Genomic DNA, 20,760 nt, shown 5'->3' on the forward strand with positions numbered 1-20,760 from the left:
CAAAAGAGTCTTGAGCTTTTGAAAACTCTCCTCACATTTTTCAGTCCATTCAAATGGTATCTCAGTTTTGGTCAAATTTGTGAAGTGTGTGGTAATAGAAGCGAAGTTTTTGCCAAACCGACGATAATAGCTAGCGAGCCCCACAAAACTCCTAATTTCAGTCACAGAACTTGGCCAAACTCAATTCCTAACCGCTTCAATCTTTTGGGGATCTACCATTACCCCTTGTTTTGAAACTACATGCCCCCAAAAGGAAATCGAAGTAAACTAAAATTCACACTTAGAATATTTTGCATACAATTTTTGTTTCCCAAGAACACATAACAATACAAAGATGGTGGGCATGCTTTTCCTCACTTTTCGAATAAACCAGAATGTCATCAATGAACACTATCACAAACGAGTCAAGAAAGGGTTTGAACACACCATTCATCAAATTCATGAAAGCTACAGGCACATTTTTCAACCCGAACGACATGACTAGGAACTCATAATGCCCATAATGGATCCTAAATGTCATTTTTGGTATATCCTCAAGCCTAATCTTTAACTGATGATAACCAGACCTGAAATCAATCTTAGAGAAAACTGATTCACCCTGCAATTGGTCAAAAAGATCATTTATCCATGGCAATGGATACTTATTTCGAATGGTAACCCTATTCAATTGACGATAGTCTATGCACATTCTCATACTACTATCCCTTTTCTTAACAAACAAAACTGGGCACCCCATGGGAAAACACTAGGACGGATGAATCATTTATCAAGAAGCTCTTAGATTTGAGCCTTAAGCTCTCTTAATTCTGTCGAAGCCATACAATATGGAGGGATGGAAATGGGACGAGTACCAGGTTCCAAATCAATGCAAAAATCTATATCTTTATCCAGAGGCATACCAGGCATATCAGTAGGAAACACTTCTCTAAATTTTGATACCACGGGAATAGACTCAATAGAGGAAAATTCAACATCAATATCCCGAATGTGATCCAAATAAGTCAAACAAACCTGCCCCACCAGTTTCCTAGCCCTAATGAAGGATATGATTTTAGTTGGTTTAGGCTTGTACACCCCTTCCCACTCTAATATTTCCCTACCAGGGATCTGTAGAGTCACAGATTTTGTATTACCATTAAGCACAGCATAATAGGGGGACAACCAAGTCATGCCTAAGATTGTATCAAAGTCAGTCATATCCAAAATCACCAAATCAGCCTAAGTCTGAAAACTCATAAACAAGATAGGATAAGCACGATAGACATGAGTGACTTGACTGACTCTTCAACAGGGGTAGAAACATGGATGGGAGCATCAAGTATATCACAAATGATATCAAATTATGTGGCAAATTGCACGGACACATAAGAATAAGTAGAACCCGGATCAAATAACACATTAGCCATCCAGTCACATACAAGAATAGTACATGTGATCACTGCATCAGGCGCCTCTGCCTCGATCTTGCCCGGAAAGGCATAACACTGAGCCCTGTCATCATGATGGGCGACTTCCCTGCCTGACTGCACTAAACCTCTGCCTGTGTTACCATCTTTCCGACCTCCACGGCCTCGCTGATTCCTCATCACCCACCTTGTGGATGCCCTCGATCATTATTACCATTTCCCGTGGGTACCACTGCTCTAGTCTGCTGCTGCACGGAATCCTTCATGTGCAGGTGGGGAAAATCTCTCCTCATATGTCCAGGTTCTCCACAGTTGTAACAAGTGCGATCAAAAGATGGCCTGCTGTTCGCCGAAGGTGCGACTCCCTGGCTATCCTGAATCAAATTCTGAAGTGGAGTTCCCGAGTAATTACCTGTAGAAGCGGGCCTGAAGGATTGAATTGGTCGGGCCACAAGTGTTGGCCTACCTGAACCTCTGGAGTAGGAACCCTGAAAGTTACCTGCATTCTTAGCTTTCTTAGACAATCCCTTGGCCTGACCGTCTTGCTTCACCCCCTCCACTTTCTTCACAAAATCTATTACCTCATTAAAACTTTTTCCTGCAGAAGTCATGTGCACAAACAATACCTGTAACTCAGAATTCAGTCCCTTAACAAATATACGAATCCTTTCTTCCTCAGTAGTCACCAATTGCGTAGCATATTTAGACAAAGCATGGAGCTTGGCCTCATAAGCAGCTACAAACATACCACTTTGCTCCAAAGCCATGAACTTAACCTTCTTACGATCTCTCAAAGAACGAGGCACATACTTTTCAAAGAACAGAGCATGAAACTGGGTCTAAGTGAGTGGGGGTAAAGTTGAAGATTTGCATTCAACATAAGCTCTCCACCACTACTTAGCCTTGCCCTGAAGTTGAAAAGTTACAAACTCTACTCCATGTTGATGGACAAATCCCAACTTATGAAGCCTCTCATAACAATCTAGAATGAACTCATAGGCATCCTCACTCTCAGAACCATGAAACACATGTGGTTTCAATTTCAATAACTTAGTCAACATCTCATGCTCATTACCAGTCATAACGGGACCTAACAAGGGACGAAAGAAAGCATCAGTACCTACAATTCCACCCACATTGGGGACAATGATAGAAATATGGGGATTGGCGGGAGCCTATGTTGCCTAAATTGCAGGAAGAACTCCAGGACCAACCAATCCTTTTAGGAATGACATAATTTATTAAGCTAACACTAGGTCTAAGGGAGGAATACATGTAGTCTCAGCCTGCACCTCTTCCTTTTGTCCAACATCCTCATCATTCTCAACTTCCACATTCTCATCAATCTCTTCATGATGTGCAAGAGGATTCTCATTTCTTGGAGAGCAAGTGCAGTATCTGTACATAACCATAGTGTACTGGTGGGTGTAGAAATCTCACGTAAATATGGAGAAATAAAGGATTGTATTTATGAAAATAATGTTGAGTTACAAGCTTCTTATATAGGAGAGAATTGTAAAGTCCTAAGTTAACTATACTTAGAGTCCTACTACAATACATATTACTACTACTACTATAATAATAATAATAATAATAATAATAATAATAATAATAATAATAATAATAATAATAATGCCATTATAAATAATCTAATTCTAGTCTAATCTAATCCTAATCGTAATATAATCTTAATAGATATAAGTAGTCTAATCCTAATGTGACTCTAATTCTACAGCAGTGTTGTAAACTTGTCAGTCAGCTTCGTTAGACCTATTCCTTTGACATGTTCCAATCATCAGCTTCCTTCTTCATCAACACTTGTTGTAGATATGTTAGTCAGTTTCGTTGGACATGTTCCTTTGACATGTTCCAATCGTCAGCTTCTTTCTTCTTCAACAAAGGGAAAGTGTTCATTGCAACGTGTGTTTTTTTTTATCAATACTCAGACTGCAGAAAAGCTTTAAGCTCTGATACAATGTATAAATCTCATGTAGATATGGAGAAATCAAGGATTGTATTGATGAAAATAATGTTGAGTTACAAGCTCCTTAAATAGGAGAGAATTGTAGAGTCTTAAGTTAACTATACTTAGAGTCCTATTACAATACCTATTACTACTATAATAATAATAGTAGTGCAATTATAAATAATCTAATCCTAGTCGTAATATAATCCTAGTCGTAGTCTAATCCTAATCATAATGTAATCCTAATAGATATAAGTAGTCTAATCCTAGTGCAACTCTAATTCTACAACAGTGTTGTAAACTCGTCAGTCAGCTTCGTTGGACCTGTTCCTTTGACATGTCCAATTATCAGGTTCTTTCTTTATCAACACTTGTTGTAGATACGTCAGTCAGCTTCGTTGGACATGTTCCAATCGTCAGCTTCCTTCTTCTTTAATAGTAGGATCACACGGCTATCCCACTAAGTGCAATATAAGAAAGTCATTACATCATCATAAGCATGCACACACCGAACATATAACAATATCAATATCATTTCAGGATCAATGTATAATTCCTTATTCTCAACAATACGCATATGTATAACAAGTCATTGGTCCTCTCACGGAACCTATGCCCAAACAATTAATGTGCTGGATCGTGACACTTGTTCCAAGTTAGTGTGTCGGATCGTGACACTCGTTCCATTCAACATACCACAATCACAATCACAATATACATTCTCATAATCATACAATTAAGAGGTGATTCATGGCATACATATATTCGTTCATACTCATTTACGATTAGTGTGATCAATAATGCAACGTTCGCATACATACATGCAATAAAATAAAGCAAGTACAAACATATATCACACAAAAATGAAATCACAACCATCACCTACCTCGAACGAAGCTTGAATCCCCTCAGAAAATTGATTCTTCCCTTTCCAGATTTTTTCCGTTTGTTCTTGGTCTACAAACGTGAGGATCAATAAACAAGACCTAAATACCCAGATTATAATCAATCAAACCAACCCTAGGTCGAACCATTGATCCCCATACCCATATTAGGGTTTTTTCCATCATAAATCTCATATCAAAACCCTCCCCCATCAATAATTACCCAAGAAACTAAGTTTTATGGATCGAAAAATGGATTTAGGGAGTGAAACCTTACCTTTAGCCTCAAGAATGGTGAAAAGCTATCAAGAAAACACATGGGTTCGTTCCTAAGCTCTCAAAGTCGAAACTTGTAGAATAATAACGTTTTGGGTTTATTTCCGACTTAAGTCGCATCTGTCCCGCTATGGAGGACCTAATCCAGCTACAGCGGCTCCGCCCTGGCGGGAATAATCCCGCCATGGCGGCTTGCACAAAAACAAAGAACCAAATTAATAGTTCCAAACCCTCATTTCATAACACACCTTCATCACACGACACTCAGAAAATACCCGTTCACGCTAAGATCAGTTTCGGGAGTTCTACTCACCCAAATTCTATTCCATAAAGTCATATGGGTTCCTTAACGTCTGTGATATCTACTCATATGATCAAATTCATAATTTGATCTCCCGTTTGTTACCAGATTTCCCTAGACCTCACTGACTCCGATTTCGTCCAAATCTGGACTAGGTTGAGAATTTTAAAATACTACCAAAAAGTTTTTCGGCCCAAAAAATTTTCCCGTTGGCTTTTCTATAATGACGGGAACCGGGCGTTACAACTCAAGGTGATGACAAATGGAAAAAATTACTTAGTGTTTTTTTGTCTCCGCTGAATTTTGAACTTGAGATCTTAGGATTCTCAACCATTTTATTGACCACTAGGTCACATCATTGTTCGTATTTTATAAAATTTCCCCAATAACGTTATTTTTTAGTAATCTTAGAAGCTCAAGAATTAGATTATTGGATATTTTGAGGGTGTTTGGATTGGCTTAAAAGTTGGTCAAACCTACTTTTAAGTCAGTTTTTTACTTCTGGAAGTGTTTGGCAAATATAAAAATAACTTAAAATAAGTCAAAAATGACTTAAAATAAGTTTAAAATGACTTAAAATAAGTCAAAAACCAAAAGTAGGTCTCCTCCTACTTTTTATTTTTTGAGTTAAAAGTCATTTCAGTTTGACTTTTTATTTTTGACTTAAAAGCTAATTTTTTAAGTCAATTCAAATGGGCCCTTATGTTGCCTTTTCAATCTCATATCTAAAATCAATTTCGGTGGAGCTCAAGCTCCTTTATTATTTTTAAAAAAAGTCTCATGTTTTACGTTCAGACAAATCTATTAATTCGATTTTGTTGGTTATGGTGACCTTTTCAGTAACATCAATCAGTTTCAATAATTTTTATTCAACATTGAAAACATTATTGAAATTTGCAACAATATACCTAAATTTAGACAATATTCGTATCAAGCCATCACATTCCTTCCCAATTATGATGCACTAACATTTATTATTTTCTACAAGCCATGGAATTAATAATCTTGTTACCAATAGAATCATAAATTAACCAAGAAAGGTTGTGGTGCAACATTACGCGAAATTATTTCATCCTTAACCAGAGGTCTAAAGTTCCACCTCCTGCAAAGAGTGATTTAAATTTGAACGGGCTCCAATGTGGGCTCCGATAACCGGGTGGTAAATCAAAAAATTAAATAGAACAATAAATTATATGGGTATATTTGAGAAACGTAAGTTCTTAACTGTAGGTCTGTGCAAAAATCGGGTCAAACCATTAACCCGAACTAATTTTTGGTTTATTGGGCTAACAGGTCGGGATATTGGGTAATTGGTTCGGGGCTCGGTTCATTAATTTTTTTTATTGGATTAACGGTTCGGGGGTCGAGTTGGGAAGGAAAAATTTCGGGGTACCCGATACCCCGATAAGGCCCGCTATATTTTTTTCCCTAATTTCTAATTTTAGAATTCTCATTTCTCTGTTAGGGACTTAGGGTTTTTAATTTTTAGGACTTGAAAGTTGAAACTCTTCTCACTGCTCCTCTCGTTTCTCAAAATTCGAAACTCCAAAGTTTCTCCAATTTCCAAACTCATGCGAGGCGATGACTTGACTCCAGTCACTCTCACTCAGGTCTCAGGCGTCCGGCAAGGCGACGGGAGTAGTCACTCAGGCAAGGACGCAACTTGCAAGGTAACGATTAACGATGACAGTCTGACACCTCAAGCTTGCAATTTTTTTATTCGTTCCATTTATCATCATGTGTCTATTTTCATGATTCAAACGAAGGAACAGAATATTGACTATATTCAATGCATTTGAGTACTATATTCTGGTCTAATGGATGATTTTCATTTTTTTGGATGGTGCAGTTCATTTGTAGCAGCTTATTTTTCATTGGTGTTAAAATTTCCTCCTTTAAATGTCATTTGTTGGTTGTCTAATAGGTGAACAAGCTCAAATTTCAGAAGTTAGAAGCTCGACTGCTCGAGACTAGACTTCGAGTCTCACTCTTCTCAGTTCTCACGACTTCTGCACAGACCTACTCGGCTCTCCAGTCTTAGGTTCTCACTTCTTAGTCGCTCACTGCTCACGCCTCACAAGTAAGTCTCAAAATTTTAAATTCACTTAATTTCAAGATTTCACTATGAAATGTGATGTTTGGATTTGATTTATGAGAAAATGATTGTGGCTGCACTTTAATTTCACGACATTTTAGATTTGAATAATGAGAAAACTACAATTGAAATAGTTAAATAGACATTACTGTTTTATTTGAAATGGCATTTGGTTTGTTTGGCACTTTGGCTCATTTGCTTGTACTTGTCTTTTAGTTGCTGACTTGCTGCTTTGTGTGATACTGTGATGTGTTTATTGTCATGACTCAAATTGGGGTTCAGATACATTAATTCTACTGGAGGATGAAATTTCACTAACATTATGTTCTACAACATAGACCAACTTAATCAATACTGTGATTCAGCAATTCTTATTCTTTTATCAAAATTACACAAACACGATTACACACTACAAATCAAAAGCAGCAGCTTGACAAGGAAAATAAATAAATAAAGAATGTAGTTACTATTTCTTACCATAGATGGAAGAATACAATGTAGTCAAGGTTAGTAAAAAGCCAACCTTGTTTTAACAAATCTTTACCTAATACTCTGTATCACTTATTAGACGCCTATGCCGATTGTAATGCTTCTCAATGAAGACCTTTGAAGCCCCTTGTACAGTTCTGCGCCAAGTCTATGTACAAGAAAGAAAGAAAAACTAATTACTCTTTGTTTAGTTCCTTCAAGGCTTTAATAGTTCATTGCTTCATCGACCTCTTATAAAAAATAGTTCAATAAACGATTATTTTATATTTTTTCACAGTTTTTGGTGAAAGTATCATGGCTGAAAATATAATAATTGATAAGGTTGTTGGTGAAAGTGGAGCTTCTAATTCAAATGCAATAGGTCAAAGTCAATCTGTTGAGTCCCAAGTAAAGAAAGGAAGGAAAAAAAGATCTCGTGCATGGGATCATTTTTCTCGTAAAACTGATTCTGATGGAAGTGAAAAAGGTGTTTGCAACTACTGTAAGAAAGAGTATTTTGCTGACACAAAAGAACATGGTACGACGTCAATGCTTACTCATATTGCCAAATGCCCAAAGATGCCTTATAATATTGATATTAAACAATCAAAATTAGCATTTCAACCAATAATAGGGGGTAACAAGGGTGATGTAGTTGTTGTTCCATGGAAATTTGACCAGGAAGAGTGTAGAAAGGCCTTGTGTCGTATGGTAATTATTGATGAACTTCCTTTCAGATTTGTTGAAAAGGAAGGTTTTAAACAATTTATGAAAGTAGCACAACCTTGTTTCCACATTCCTTCCCGTACCACTGTGACTCGTGATTGTTTTGATCTTTTTTATGAAGAAAAACATAAGTTGATGGCTGTTTTTAAGGAAACACAACAAAGGGTGTCTTTAACCACGGATACTTGGACTTCCATTCAAAAAATCAATTATATGGTCATTACTGCTCATTGGATTGATAAGAATTGGACTTTGCATAAACGAATTATCAATTTTTGTCCAATCTCTAGTCATAGAGGTGAAGATCTTGGAAAGTCTATTAGTAAGTGCTTACATGAGTGGGGATTGCATCAAATTTTCACTGTTACAGTTGATAATACTAGTTCAAATAGTGTGGCAATAACTGAGTTGTCTAAGCAACTAACTAAATGGGGGACCAACCTAATGGGTGGTAGTCACCTTCATATAAGGTGTATGGCTCATATTGTAAATCTTATTGTTCAAGACGGTACAAAAGAAGCAAATGTGTGTATTGAACGGGTTAGGCAAGCAGTAAGATACATCAGGCAATCTCCTGCTAGGTGGAAAAAGTTTCAAGAATGTTGTGAAGATGAAAATCTTGCTAAAAAGTCTTTATGCTTGGATGTTCCTACAAGGTGGAATTCCACCTACATGATGTTGAATCGGGTTATTGAATATGAAGGTGCAATTGTAGAGTACGCCGATCGTGATATTGGCTTGGCACTACATCTTAAGTTTGTTGATATTGTGGATAAAAATTCTACAGGTACACTTTTGAGTAGTGATTGGGAGGGCGTAAAGAGAATTACAAAATTTCTTGAAATGTTTTTTAATCTTACTTTGAAGATATCTGGATCACGATATGTTACATCAAATCTGCATTTTCTTGAAATTTGTCAAGTTGGTGTTTACTTGAATCAATTGATATCAAATGAAGATCATGTTTTGGCTAAAATGGCAGAAAATATGAAGGAGAAATTTGACAAATATTGGGGTGATACTGAAAAAATGAATAAGATGGTTTTCATACCATGTGTTTTGGATCCTCGTCACAAATTTAGCACTCTTGGCTTTGCACTTAAGAAGATGTTTGGAGAAAAGGGGGCTGCTGTAGAAATTAGTGTGCGAACGTACATGGAATCTTTGTTTAATGAGTATACAAAGCATATTTCAAATGATAAAAATGGTCAATGTTCTTCAACTGAGGTGGATACTTCTGATTCAAGCTCTGTAAGAGGCTTGGGAATTTTTTTTGAGGAATTACAAAAACATACATCTCAAAGGGGAGGAGCAAGTTCAAAGTCAGAATTAGTTAAATATCTTGATGAAGAAATTGAAGTTGGAAAATCAGATTTTGATGTATTGCTTTGGTGGAAAGTTAACTCACCTAGATTTCCACTTCTTTCTGAGATGGCTCGTAATGTGTTGGCGATTCCCGTTTCAAGTGTGGCGTCTGAATGTGCTTTTAGTACTGGAGGGCGCATACTTGATTCATTTAGGAGTTCATTAAACTCCTAAATTGGTACAAGCTCTAGTGTGCCTTCAAGATTGGCTTCGGAGTGAGCCACAACCCATAAGTATTGAGGAAGATTTAGATTTTCTTGAGCAACTTGAAGAAGGTAAGAAAAGAACCTCATTGATGTAAAATTGTGAATAGTTTATTTAATATTTTTATTGTTTAAGCCTTGAGCCTTGACTTGTTATCGTATTTCTCTTTAGATTTGGCTAAACTTGGAAAAGAACTTTGCATTGATGACATGTAAAATTGGAGGTTTCCTTCACTAACTCTACTAAAGGAGAAGGAAGGTAGATGTCTCACTATTGAGGTGGATTTTTATATACATGTGTTATCTTATCTTTATGTCTGATTTATGATTGACTTCTCTTTTTTGATGACTAATGAGTGTTAAATTATGGTTAATACAAAATACTTGTGCAAAACAAGCTCCATGTAGAACTTGGTGTTCTTCATCAATTTATCTTAACTTTTCTTTCATTTTTTGCCATCAAAGTATCTAATACTTTCTCTGTTTCTTTGTCAATCAGATTTCATCATGCCTCGACTTCATGATTCTAATGCTCGATCACCTGTTTGGAATCACTATGAAAAGCTTGAAGAAAAAGAAGATGGATCGTGGACAGTAAAATGTGTTCATTGTGGCCGTGTTACTTATTACCATTCACACAAAATTGGGATTGCCTCCTTAAGGAAGCATGTTAAGCGTTGTTTGGAAAATAGGAACCAGAATCGTCAACTCTTAAGGATTGATGACTAGTTATTATTTTGTTTACTTGAACGTGAACTTTTAGTACTATGTTTGGACTTAAATTTTCAGGTTGTGTGACTGCTATTTTAAATTTTTGAAATTCTATTTGTGCCTGTGTGGGCTGTGACAGACTGGCAGTGAATGTTGTGCTGCATTCTGCAATGTTGCTGGCTTGCAGCTTGTAGTGCTGCTGTTTTATTCAGCCTTTGATGGGTTGATGTGCTCTTTTAATTTCTTCTGCTGCTAAGTGTTTGTAATATTTTGCTATATTGTTGGAATTAAATTGCTTCCTTGAGTCTAGTTTTGTCACCATACTATGGGGATCACTTTGCAGTAGTCTATAACATTTATTGTTTGAATAATGTTATGATGCTTAAAATGCTTTCCATGATATGTGTCTGTCACAAATTTTCTTGATGGACAGAAGTCCACCTTTGAGATGTTACTGCATGTTAGTAAAGGAACTAACTTCTTTGCCATCACTGTATCAGATGAGGAAAGTCGATATGCTTGATGGGGTTACAGTTGTCCGTTCTGAAAAAGTTAAGTATGAATTAGTATTGGATGGAAATGACATTGAACTTGTTTCTTGGTCTGCTGCCCTCATAAACCAAGTAGAGGTGACAGCCTTAAAAAGAAAACGTTTTGCCTCTGTTTCGTTCGTGTTTCCAGTTTTCTGATTGCAAATTGCAGTCTGTAGTAAATAATTACATGGAGTTGATTAGTTTAATTATATTTCCTTCAATTCTTCATGTGATTTTTTATTTTAAAAAATTGTGTGATATGTTAATGGTTAACCCGATAACCGAACCGATAAGGATCGATAACCGATTAACCGATAACCGATTAACCGATAACTTAATGGTTCTTTAACGGTTTAGCTAATCTACAAACCGATAACCGATAAGCAAAACCGATAATGTTCAAAACCGAACCGAACCGACCGATATGCAGCCCTACTTAACTAATCACATAAAATTAAAACCATGCCAAACTTGGTAAACATAACATTTACATAAAGAAAAAACACAAGTAAAATAAAGAATATTTTAGGATCACTAAATTATTATTTTTTTAAAAAAAATAAAATAAAATTCCCACGCCAAGTGTCCTGTTAGTAAAGAGAGGTTTAATAAAAATGTTTAAGAAGTTTGAAAAAAAATAAAGTGCAGACAAACAATACAATCTTCTAGATTATATGATTAATTAAGAATTAAAACATGCTTAATAAAAATAACTCCCCAATGATTTCATCTGGCTAATTTATTTATTGTGTTCGAACGTATCTTCAGCATGTTACATAGTGGAAAAAGAATAAGTATTAGTAATATATAAAAGTAGAAAAAGAATATAATTTCTTAAAATACTATATAAATTTAATGTTTAGAAATCAGAAGATAGTTTGACTTTGACGTATTATTATTAGTTGACACTATTAGAAATTTTAATGGGGTTTGTTTTCTGACCTAGCTAGAAAACCATTAACATTAAGAATAGGATATTTGAGATCTAGTTTTTATTTTATTTTATTTTAAGTTCACTAGTATAAAGTTATAGACTAGTCTTTTTTAAGCACTTGTGTGAAATCGCGTAATATATAAATAAATACTTAAATTTGGTGTCAGTTGACAAACAAGTATTTCAATTTTGGGAGTGCACAATTGGATATTTCAATTTGATCTCAACTACTAAACATTTCAATCCATTATCACTGTGTATCGTGAACACCCAACGCTAATGTGTAATACATAAATTTTGAAGGTGTCTAGATAATCATTTTGTAAGTTAAAATGTTCAACTGACACAATAAAAACATGTTGAAGTGTATAAATATACATACTTAAAAGTTGAAATATTTACTTGTCAATTGAGATCAAATTTAAATATTAATTATGTATGTAATACTACGCATTATGCCATTTGAAACAGTAAACTTTTAGATGACCTGTAAAATTACAATATTACACTTATTTTAATATCATATATTTGCCCTTGTCTCTAAGTGAAGAAAATCAAAACATATCATAAAAAAGTGATCGAATTGATGAGATCTATCCACCCAAATAAAGAAACTTTTGATATAAAAAATATTTCTCATTTTATGGGATCCTAGGAAATAATTGAGTTAATGAATTTTGAATAATATAAAAAAGGTAAAACGAAAATATTATTTTATGTGATATATATATTTTTTAATATAATTATATGGGTGAGGCAGGTGGTAATGCTTTGGTCAGTAAGGTGGACAAAACAAATAAAACAAAAGGGCATAAATAGATTAGGAATAGTGACAAATTAAAAGACTGTCATATACACAATTAAATTAAATTATAAGTTTCAAGAAAAACTTAAAAGTCAACATATGAAAGACTTCTACAACTATTTGACTTTAGCTGACTCAATGCCACCAATGACAGATCACATTAGTGTCCGATTTATTTGTGTATATCTCAATTATTTTACATTAAATACGTATTATTTACTATTAACATAAATATCGTAAGTTTTATCTATCAAAATTAAAATAGATCAAAACAAATCAATTAATATTATCTATTTGGACTGAAATTTAAACACTTATCTTAAAAAACTATATCCGATCATTCGATCACACCCTTGAATAATGAATTCTACGACATGATAGTAGTAATTTTGTGTTCACTCCCAAAACAAGATTTATGGAGCAAGATAGGCAGATTTTCCAAACAAGATATAAGTCTTCTTGTTCCCATTAAACCTTTTTTCTAGTTGTTAATTAATGACATATAGTTATTTGCAATTTAATTATATTATTATATATAGGTCTATTCAAATGAAAAAGACTGCTATTAACTGCATTTATATGTTGAAAAATATGAAATATGAACAGGAAGAAAACTTTGTGGAAATAGAATTTCTAGAAGTTCTCATATTTAATTCTACTTGTAACTCTATTATTCTAGCAATCAGAAATAAATTTTGTCCTATAACATGTACTATGGTTGACATTCTGCTGCTATATTTGTCTTTAGTAAATCTCTTTGAATTTTATTTTACTTAATTCTTTTACCATTATAAGTTAAAGAACATTATATTTATTCTTGAACATGGTTTGATGAAAATATATACTATATATTTGGGTAATGCTAAATCGCCAGAAAATTTGACCAGAATTTTAAAAAGTTTATAATATTCTTTTTATTTTAAAATAAACTGATTTTTTTCCATTTTTTAATTAAAAAATATTAAAGTTAAAAGGGTAAAAATATTTTAAAAAGTAAAATAACATTTTGAAATATGTTATTTTACCATTCTAGCCAAATTCTGCCAAATTTTCTGGCCAAAACAATTTCTCCATATTTGCCAAAGTTTACATAGTTTGACTTAGGTTCCATTGGATTCTGAAAACTCATATCATTCATCTGACACAATTTCCAAACTCAAGAGGCTAAGGGCATGTCCAACGACCTGTCTCCTTTTCCGCCTTTGCTCCTTCTTTTCAGAGCACACCAATGGAAAATTTAAGATAATTCTTAAAGCCCGTTTGGATTGACCGGAAATAAATAGTTTTTTAAAATTAAACTTAAATGATTTTTAAATCAAAATATAAAAGATACAATATATAAATGTATCCTTTAATTTGGTTTCATTTTACATTTATGACCTTTAATTTTGGATTTGCACAAATAGACACTTTCATTTGTATATAATTGAACAAATAGATACACACGTCCGACATGACAGGGAAGGACTGAAGGAGTATCATTTATTCCTGTGTTTTATTTCTTTTATTTCACTTGACTTTTGTTACAAAATATAATATGGTATTTAAAGTTCGTAAAATCCTTTATTTGAAGTAAACAAAATATTTAGAGATACCTAACAAACAAACAAAAAAGAAAAGAAAAGAAACGAAGCTTATGAGAAACTTGTGTGAAGGTTTGGAAAAAAATGGTTTAACATAGAATGTTTTAGAAAAAAAAAGAAAGCATTACTATGACAATTCTCAAATTAGCATGAAATATACTATGACAATTTTCAAGACTTACTCTTTTTTTTTTGTTTCCACTCGATATCTGGAGCCTATATTGAAGCACAGACTAAATCTAAACCGTACACTATAGGGCCCATTCGGGGGTGTCGTTCCCAACAGTGGCGGACCTAGGATTTTCGTTCAAGGGGTTCGAAAAATAAAAGTATAAACGTGTAAATAAGCCTTTAGAAATGAGACCCTTGAATTCTTTTGGGTTTAAAATCACACTTTTAGCACTTTTTTAAAATTAAAAAAAAATTGAAACTAAGAAAGAAAAAAATAAAACGATATCACAGGGATTCAAACTGGTGACATGAATCTTAATTTCAGGGGACTTGCCACTGCACCATTAGTTTCTCCTTGTTATTGAGGAGGTTCAATATATATATATATATATATATATATATATATATCTACAAAAATACAAAAAAATTACCTTATATATACATTGTAATTTTTTGCCGAGGTGGTTCGGGTGAACCCCCTGGAACTCACATGGGTCCACCCCTGGCTCCCAATGGAATTTTGTCCATACCCAGAACTTAAACCTGAGACCTCTATTAAAAATGAAACAGTCTCACCATTGCACCACGATCCATGTTGGGTCTCAAGACTCACTCATCATGCATAAATTTGTTGATTCTTGGAATTAAGACCTGGACATGCCCTCAAAGTACTATAATCTTTAGTCTAGTCTAGTCTAGTCTAGTCTAGTCAAGTCACATTGATCTATTGTTTCTACCTTATAATTCTAACATGCATGGTGGAAAATAACTAGCTATTTCAACAAATGTAAGGGCTCATTTGACACTAGTTACAGTGTTATTGAGACGAAGTCCTTCTAATTTGTATCCGTTATATATTATCATACTTTATAAGTTTTCGATCTATTATTTCCATGTAATAATATTACTAGCTTGTAATTAGCTTTTAAGTAATCTGATAATGTAACTGTCAGTACATATAAGTTACACACTCAAAATTATTAGAGAGTTAGGTAAAGTTTAACTTTTGGATTAATTTAAACAAATTCACATTTCATTATCAAATGATTCTTGTAAAACAAGTTAATTTAGGCAAGACTTTAATTGTAACTTTCATTAAAGACATTTTTTTTATGTTTAATGAAACTGTTGGAATGATTCCAACTTGTGGAAAATTAGTGAATTCATCAAGTCTTTGATAATGATCAAATATAATCAATGAAGACTTCTATATAGAAGTATTAGTCTTCTTAAATTTGTATATTGGAAAATTTCACATTAAATTTACAAGTACTTGCATCATTTTCTTCTATCAAATTTGGATTTGAGACATTAAATATTTTCAGGTGAAAGTCACTTAAGGGATGATTACTTTTCTCCCACCAAATTGTCATGCATTGAATTTGGGATTATTATTATTATCTCCGTGTGGAAGGCATAATACATAAACGTTCTTCTTAACTTAGCTTTATTTGTTATTTTTTCCCTTTAATTTTAATTTCAATGTGCACAAGTAGACTTGCACATCCTATATATGATATAATATGCATCTTACATGACATAATATAAATCGATCAGTTCAAGTATATTTCATGTGTATTGACATTTTTTATGTATAAATATAGTAGATGTTGTAATAGTTACACTCGTTGCAATATGTTTACTTTTTCATAATTTAAATCCTTTTAGTGAAAATTTTAACTCCGCAACTTTCCAAAAAAAAAAAAAAAAAAAAGGTTAAAAACTTTGAATGTCAAATTAGCAAAAAAGAAAGTTTCAAACATGATTTTAGAATATATTGTCTACATTTGAAACTTTTTATGGTGTTTAATTATTGAATAATTCATGGTGCAGTGTATAAGTGAAATAGGGGGGCATATATATAATAAATAAAGTAGAATTAATGAAAAGGTCCAAGTCTCAATAAAGTACAAAAAGGTTTTGATTATTCCATTACAAGAAGAAGCAGCTTCCACGAAAATGACATGTCCAAAATATATCATACAAATTTAGGGGTGTATGATCGGGTTAATTCGGGTTTTACAAATATCAAATTAAGTTATTTGTGTCGAATTTTTAAATTTATAAACCAAACCAAACCAACAAAACTCGGATTTTTCAACCTCGAGTTTTTTTTGTGTTTTTTTGATTTTTCAGGTTGTTTCGAATTTTTCCGGTAAAGTATTCATACAAACATATAATTTACTTGTACTTCAAATATTTCTTTAGTCCTACCAAAATACAACTATCTAAGGTGTTTCTTAAAAAAATAACACAATATGATATGATTAATGACACTAAAATATCCAACAAAAATAATAATAATGAAATCGCGTAAAACAAATATTGCAAATTAACAAGTCATAATGAAAAATGATCATAATTTAAAAGTACTAAATCATGCTAAAATAAGTTTAATAAGCATTAGTTACATGACAAAATATTAAAGAAAATTAAAATTAGATTATGTATTTTAATTGTCAAAACCAATGTAAAACTAAAGAACAAATATTCAATATTATTGTCATTCCTTAGTGTTGAATTGATTTTCTTTTTGCATTAGTATTAATTTGATTTGATTTAAGCTTTATTATAATTACTAACATTTGTGGACTATAATCTTTACTGGAATATTCAGAATTCTAAGTTTCAAATTTGAAATAATATATTTAAAGATAAAAACTATGAAAAAGTATGAAATATTTAAAAATTATATCAAAGTAAATATTTTTATGTATAAAATAAAATTTTAAAATTATATATGTATATATAATGTCGGGTTGGTTTGGTCTCAGGTTAGTTTTTTTAGTTAAAACCAACCCAACCCAAATATAGTCGGATTTTTTTTTCAATACCAAATCAAGTCAAACCAAACAACTAATCGAGTTTTTTTTCGATTTGATTCAATTATCGGTTCGATTTTGTACACCCCTATATATCATAGTGTCTATTGTCTTGTATTTAAATATTTTTTGTAATATGCTGCGTATGCTATTTGTTTTAAAATCTGACTAACTTAATTAGATTATCATCAATAAATTTTATTTGAGAGTAAAGTATTTTCTATTAAAAAAACTTTGTTGTTACGACTGAAACTCGTAATGTTTTAATAAGAATGAATAAACACTTACTATTTTAATTTACCACAAATATTGATACTTTGTATTTTCTGTTATCAATTAATTAAAACTTAAAAGTAAGACAATTTCGTTTACTAACTTCTGGTTATGCACGAGGCTGTAACATTTAGCGAACAATATAGAATTTTGTGAGTTAATCAAATTTTATATGTTTTTAAAATATTTTAAATTATTAATTATTATTATTTATAATAAAATTTTTCGTATAATTAATACAAATAGTGAAAATGATCAGATAGTTTATCATTAAAGCACAAAATAAAACATTTTAAAATAGTTACAAACATTCCACAAATTACTATGTAAGTAGCTAGCATGACCCCAAGCTCCTCACATTCCCATTTATAATATAGAGTAAAGTAAAGTAAAATATGAGCTAGGTATTTAATTTTAAAAATAAGATAAAATACTTATCATAACAGGTAAACGTGATTTGATAGTGTAAAAAATTTATTTACCTAAAACGATGTATGAAACTCCTCCAGCTTGGAGAATCATAATAGTTCAGTTGGTTGGCTACGTGAACTCCACCTTGTTGGTGAGGATTCAATTCTCCGCATTGTAATCTCTCCCCATTTAAAAAATAAAATTAAAAAAAAAAAAAAAAAAACTCCCCCACCTTTAATATATATAAGTTATAACGAGTGATTAGTGTTGAAATTTAAAGACAATGAAATAGAGATGTGAGTTAAACGTGTATAAATCTTTGTGCAAAAATAAGTATAAGATAATATGTTTTTTTTTCTAAAATAAGGCATAATACAATTGTCTTGTTAATAGTAATCCTCTTTTTTTCTTTCAAAAAGTTGTCCATAATTGTTCTGCGCTTCAAAAATATGCCTTATACTTCTAAGGGGTCATTTGGTTACTATTTAAGAGACATCTTATTCAGGTATAGAAAGTTGTATTAATCTTACTATGTTTGGTAAAAGTTTTGTATTAGGTATATAAGTCAACATAACCTATACCATGTTTGGTTGGTAATAATTTAAATGTTGTATAAAAGTTATTCATGTATTAATTTATACGGTGTTTGGTTACATTTTTTGTAGTTCTACATAATTAATACCAATATAACTTATGAGGGAATCTATGTATAAAGTTATGCAGGTAGAAGATGGAATAAGTTATGTGAGTATTAGTTATACATGTATTAAAATAACAAATTACATATTTACCCTATTAATTTTTTTTATTTTTTTTAATTAGAAACTTTACTGTTTTCCTATATACGTTTGTTGTTTTTATTTCTTTTTCTATATAGACCATTTTCATTTCTTTTAATTTATTTTATTTTATTTAATTGGAAACTTTACTATTTTCCTCTCTACGTTTGTTGTTTTTATTTCTTTTTATACATAGACCATTTTCATTTCTTTTTATATACTCACCGTTTTTATTTATTTATGCAAATATAAATATTTTTTTAATATTAGAAATTTGATTGTATATTTTTTGATGGTACATATGCTAATCAAATATTAGCATTATATATTATTCAATATATTCCATATTTTATTAGCATGTATTATTATTTTGTAAATAATATATATTAATAATTTATAACAAATTTAATATTTAATAGTTAATAATTTATGTATTGTAATCTCTACATAACTAAATAATACCTACATAACTAATATCCGCATAGCTAATACCCACATGATTAAACCCAACATTACTAAACCCACCCTACATAACTAAACCCTGCATAACTAATACATGCATAACTAATACCTACATAACTCTAACCAGTAACCAAACGGCTCCTAAATGATTTTCACATTAAAGGGGATATATATATATAATTATTATTTTAAAATAAATAAATGCGTACCCACCCACTTAATTTCCTTTTTCTCCAACATTATCTCAACGAGAAAATGATTTTATTTTTTTTTGGAAAACTTTAGAGCATAGCTAGCCATAAATTAAAGTCTATATAGTTAACCACTTAACCTACCTAAACCAGTCAAAGGCAACGTATCTTTCTAAAAAATAAAAGAGAATTAAAAAAACAACTATGAAAATAACTATTGAAGTTAGTGACAGAGTCTTATTTTTTATTAAACTGATTCAATATATAAAAAAATAAACACGAGAAATTTACAAGTTGTTTTAAGGGTATGTGAATTTGAACTACTACTTCTTATTGTCGTGAGTGGACCATTCTTTTTGAACGTGATAAGTTTAACTTATACATTAATAATATAAAAAAATAACCTAGTAATTAAATTAAAATAAAGGCAAATTACTTGCTACTCCTATAACATATCAAAGTATACTGATAATTTAAAACAAATTATTCACAAGGTATAATAATTAAGTTAATTAAATCCAAGTAATTAAGGAAATATATTCATCATCAAGAAATTAAAGTAGTAAAACATTCTTCTATAATATTATAATTCTTCTTCAAATAAAATAAGTCTCTCATGAGTTACATCTGATTTCGTCAAAAAGTCCAATTCCTTGATATTACATATTTTTATTAAATTTTCTAAAAATATATCACTAACTTTTTCTACCCCTTTTTTCTTGGGGGACAATTATAAATGTCTAATTAATTTTGACCACAACATTATTTTAATCATGTCCAAAGTGGTTCCCACGCTCCATATAAATTGTTGTCTTCCAAAAACATGCTAGTATTATCATTATTATTTTCATAATCATTAATATGATCTGAAGATAATAATAAGCTGCTGCTGCTATTTTCTGATACTTCCATGCAAACTAAGGCCAATAAATTTGAATTTTGACACTTTAAATTCAAAATTTCTGCTTGTGCTTTTGCAAATTCTGCTTGGAGTTCACTTATTTGTTTTTGTAATTGACAAATTGCACCAGCACAACCATAAACTGGATCTCTTATTCTTGCATTTGCTTCATACACCATACTATTCACCGCGTCCACTCTTTGTTCCTCTGGAAGCTCCTGAAATTATTTAGACGATATATAATGTTACATATTGTAGCAGGTTATGTTGCCTGTCTTATTATAACTATCACCATTTATGTAACGTGTAATACAATAAACAAAATATTGAATTTATAATGAGGGATGAAAATTAATGTCAAGCCACAATTTTTTTTCATGTTTGAAGTTTTGTTAGGGTCTAAAGATTGAACTTAAAAAAGAAGGTACAATTAATAAAGGGAAAGTTTGAAAAAATATAAATTTAGGGGACTAAGAAGTCGCACTACACCTAAA

The 20,760-nt window shown here is 31.8% G+C and overlaps 1 protein-coding gene and 1 long non-coding RNA gene across 2 annotated transcripts in view; one reads left to right on the plus strand and one right to left on the minus strand.

The window, feature by feature from the left end:
- The window catches only part of LOC125830992 (LOB domain-containing protein 1-like), a 393,543-nt gene that overhangs the window by 372,128 nt on the left and 655 nt on the right, over nt 1-20,760 (minus strand). Inside the window, exon 2 of the mRNA XM_049510189.1 lies at nt 20,127-20,484. Coding sequence (XP_049366146.1) covers nt 20,137-20,484 — 348 coding nt within the window. The 3' untranslated portion in view covers nt 20,127-20,136. The remainder of the gene's footprint in view (nt 1-20,126; nt 20,485-20,760) is intronic.
- On the plus strand, nt 9,582-10,286 carry LOC125831001 (uncharacterized). Its single transcript, XR_007443176.1, has 3 exons — nt 9,582-9,762; nt 9,863-9,949; nt 10,190-10,286. It is a non-coding gene; the product is annotated as an uncharacterized LOC125831001 (long non-coding RNA).

The sequence above is a fragment of the Solanum verrucosum genome, unplaced genomic scaffold (genome assembly GCF_900185275.1).
Source record: "Solanum verrucosum unplaced genomic scaffold, falcon-dt-bn FXZP01000049.1, whole genome shotgun sequence".
Classification (NCBI taxonomy): Eukaryota; Viridiplantae; Streptophyta; class Magnoliopsida; order Solanales; family Solanaceae; genus Solanum; species Solanum verrucosum.